The 3,626-nt window shown below is 56.8% G+C and overlaps 1 protein-coding gene across 8 annotated transcripts in view; it reads right to left on the bottom strand.

Annotated features, from left to right (window-relative positions):
• Positions 1–3,626, bottom strand: part of HDAC4 (histone deacetylase 4) — a 238,635-nt gene that overhangs the window by 44,440 nt on the left and 190,569 nt on the right. For all 8 annotated transcript variants that reach the window (XM_069103106.1, XM_069103107.1, XM_069103105.1 and 5 more), the window contains one exon: positions 1,725–1,948. In XM_069103106.1, the coding sequence (XP_068959207.1) occupies positions 1,725–1,948 (224 nt within the window). The remainder of the gene's footprint in view (positions 1–1,724; positions 1,949–3,626) is intronic.

The raw sequence follows: 3,626 nt of genomic DNA, 5'->3' as shown, positions 1-3,626 counted from the left end.
CCCCCCCCCCCCCTCCACATTTCCAGATTGTGGGCACGGAGACGCGCACTTAGACACTTAGCAGAGGACAGAGGCCCCCGTGGCCACAGACACACTGTCACCAAATAAATTGTGGCTTTTTAAAGATGCAGATGGAGGACACGAGGTTTGTGTGGACGCTTTCTTTGTGTCACCATGAACCTCCTGCCAGTCTGGGAAAAGGATCCAGCACACAGTGGGCCCTCGAACCGCACTCGCCGAAGGGACGGAAGCCCAGCGCCACACAGTAGGGCCTCAAAGCGTACTCGCTGAAGGACGGAAGCCCAGCGTCACACAGTAGGGCCTCGAAGCGCACTCGCTGAAGGAAGGAAGCCCGGCGTCACACAGTAGGGCCTCAAAGAGCACTCGCTGAAGGACGGAAACCCGGCGTCACACAGTAGGGCCTCGAAGCTCACTTGCTGAAGGACGGAAGCCCGGTGTCACATAGTAGGGCCTTGAAGCTCACTTGCTGAAGGACGGAAGCCCGGCGTCTCACACACACACACACACACACACACACACACACAGTAAGGCCTTGAAGTGCACTCGCTGAAGGACAGAAGCTCGGTGTCACACAGTAGGGCCTCGAAGTGCACTCACTGAAGGACGGAAGCCCAGCATCACACACACACACATAGTAGGCCCTCGAAGCTCACTCGCTGAAGGATGGAAGCCCGGCATCACACAGTAGGGCCTCAAAGCTCACTTGCTGAAGGACAGAAGCCTGGCGTCACATAGTAGGGCCTTGAAGCTCACTTGCTGAAGGACGGAAGCCCGGCATCACACACACACACACACACACACACACACACACACACACAGTAAGGCCTTGAAGTGCACTCGCTGAAGGACAGAAGCTCAGCGTCACACAGTAGGGCCTCGAAGCGCACTTGCTGAAGGACGGAAGCCCAGTGTCTCTCTCTCTCTCTCTCACACACACACACACACACGGGCCTCGAAGTGCACTTGCTGAAGGACAGGAGCCTGGCGTCACATAGTAGGGCCTCAAATCGCACTTGCTGAAGGATGGAAGTCCGGCGTCTCACACACACACAGTAGGGCCTCAAAGCACACTCGCTGAAGGATGGAAGACCAGTGTCACATAGTAGGGCCTCAAAGCGCACTCGCTGAAGGATGGAAGCCTGGCGTCACACAGTAGGGCCATGAAGCGCACTTCCTGGACAGAGGCCCTGTGTCCCACTGGGGAGAGGGCAGGACCTGGAGCCCAGAAGCTCTGAATTCAAACAGAGCCTCAGGTAGTGACTAGCTGGGTGGCCTTGGCTAAGTCACCTCTCTCTGCCTTTTTTCCTCACCTGTAAAATGGGATCATGGCAGCACCAAACAGAAGAACTATGAACTTTAAATCAGATGGCATTTGTAAAGCACACTGCAAAGCTAGTGGCCTAAATAGCAGCTGCCACCACAGTATTCATCACTGTCCTTGTTGGCATCATAGCCAATCTCTTGCGGCCTCATGCCCTTCTCCAGGACCAGCCTTGCCTGCTCACACCCTGCCCTGGCTCCCCTGGGAGGCCACAATGTGGGGGGGCGTCAGCAGTGCCCAGCCCCCTGGGATACTGTGGTCGGGGGGAGGCGCTGGCAGACCTGGCTCCCCTGGGAGGCCGCAATGTGCGGGGCACCAGCAGTGCCCAGCTCCCCAGGAGACCACGAGGGGGGGACGCCAGCAGTGCCATGTTCCTCCCTACCTTGTTAAGGTGCATTTGCTGCTGCTGAAACTGCTGCTTGTGTTTCTCCAGGAACTGCTGGTGCTGCTGCTGGATGACAAGCTGCTGCAAGGCCTGCGTGTTCTGGGGCAGGGGAGCCGACTGTGTGCGCCCCAAGGGCCGGTGCTGCCGCAGTTTGTGCATCGACGGGGAGAGCCGGTCTGCGCCCACCAGGGACTGTGCGTGGAGGGGCAACGCTCCCAGGCCTGAAAGACACCAGCCCGACGGTAACAGGGCAGCTGGCCTCCCCCTGTCCTCTGGCCTGGCGCCCTCCCCACTCGGGGTGCCCCAGACTGCAGCTCTGCTGCACGACTGGCCTGGCGCCCTGCCCCTCACGCGCATGGCACAGGGTGTGGGCCCCCAGAGAGCCCCAAGCCAGGGTGACGGGCAAGCAGCTCCACCCTCACTCTAGCAACATTCAGATAATGGAAACACCAAAGCCGAAGGAAGTCCGCCAAGTGGGGCGTTGGGTCTGTTCCCACACACTCCATCTCTAGGCCGTGACCATCTATCATTTCTATGACTCTCTGTACTTGGTGGCCAGGAGAAAAGAAGCTGCACGGGGGCAGAGACAGGTTCTCTTGTGTCTCTGTGTCTGTCGTGCCCAGCACAGGGCTGCTGGCATCCTAGGGTGGGCTCAGGAGGAGGCAGTGAAAAGTTGTAAGGAAGGGAGTGAGGTGGGGACAGTAGCCAGGACAGAGTGTGAAATGGGACCTGCTGCTGTGAGAACCAACAGTAATCTTGGAAGGTCTACAGAGGCCCCATGGTGTGGACACATGGGGCCAGCTGGTCCTGCAGGTGGGAGGTGCCACGAACCTGGGAAGGTCAGAGTCTCATCAGGCCTCAGCCAACTGCAATAGGAAGTTACAGATCAGCACCGGTGGAGGCACTTTCCACACCTGAAAGTCCCCCTTCCCTCCTTCATTCTAAAGGGGAAGACAGGAAGCAGGAGGCCCCTGTGCCAGTAGGAGGACTAGAGAGGTAGGTGGGGGGATAGCGGCTGTGGCCCCTCAAAGTGCCGAGTCTCCCCAAGGAGGCCCTTGTGCACTGGTCAGAGACTGGGTTCTAGGAGGGCTTGGGGGCAGGGGACAACGGGATGCCCACTCCTAGGCCTCTACTCACTACGACAGTCCTCATTTTGGGGCTTCAAAGACATTTGCATTGTTTACTTGGCTCCCCCAAGACATTTGCAAGGGCTTCCCTGGTTCAGCTGCAGCAAGAAGGGAAATCAGCTATTTTCATGCTTGGAAATGAGGTCTGCATCAGCAGATAGCAGCATAAAAATGGGGAAGTTGTGAATAGTGATGGAGGACTCAAGCCCTGATTTAAAAGAATTGCCTAGCCATCAAATAAACACTGAATTGAAGCCTGCCTGTCCTGACAGCCACTCTGACAACAAGGCAGGGCACTGGGATTGCTGTTAATGGCCAAAACCAGGCAGGAGGGTCTTGCAAAAGAAAATTCTGAAAGCCCCAAGACAGATGAGGTGAGAGGACAATGAGCACATTCAGTCTGCTGCTCTCCCGAACTGATGGGAGAAAACAAGGAAGGCTTTTTGACCAGCCTGGTGGAATAAAATCAGTGCACAGGCAGCTAAGCCTGCATTCCCAAGAGCTTTACCCAGAGAAATTGCTTTTTCCCCTTGTCCTTATATTGCAGCTCATCAATTTAGAACGGGAACCTGGCTGCAGATTACAAGCCAAGGCGTGAACAGCACTAACAAACAATCGCATCTCCCTTATTCTCCGCTTCCTGACCTTTTAGCTCCTGCTTCTACACCTCCATCCTGTGCTGCCCCCTCCCCCGCCCTCCAAGCAGAAGGGTCAGGTGACTGTGTACAGGTGCTGTAGGAGCTGGGAGGGAGGCTGACTGTGCGCAGGTGCT

Source organism: Petaurus breviceps, unplaced genomic scaffold (genome assembly GCF_028583685.1).
Source record: "Petaurus breviceps papuanus isolate PSGF00001 unplaced genomic scaffold, PetGlider_PUasm1.0 567, whole genome shotgun sequence".
Classification (NCBI taxonomy): domain Eukaryota; kingdom Metazoa; phylum Chordata; class Mammalia; order Diprotodontia; family Petauridae; genus Petaurus; species Petaurus breviceps.
The sequence above is the reverse complement of the archived record's forward strand: the minus strand, read 5'-3'. Positions and strand labels throughout refer to the sequence as shown.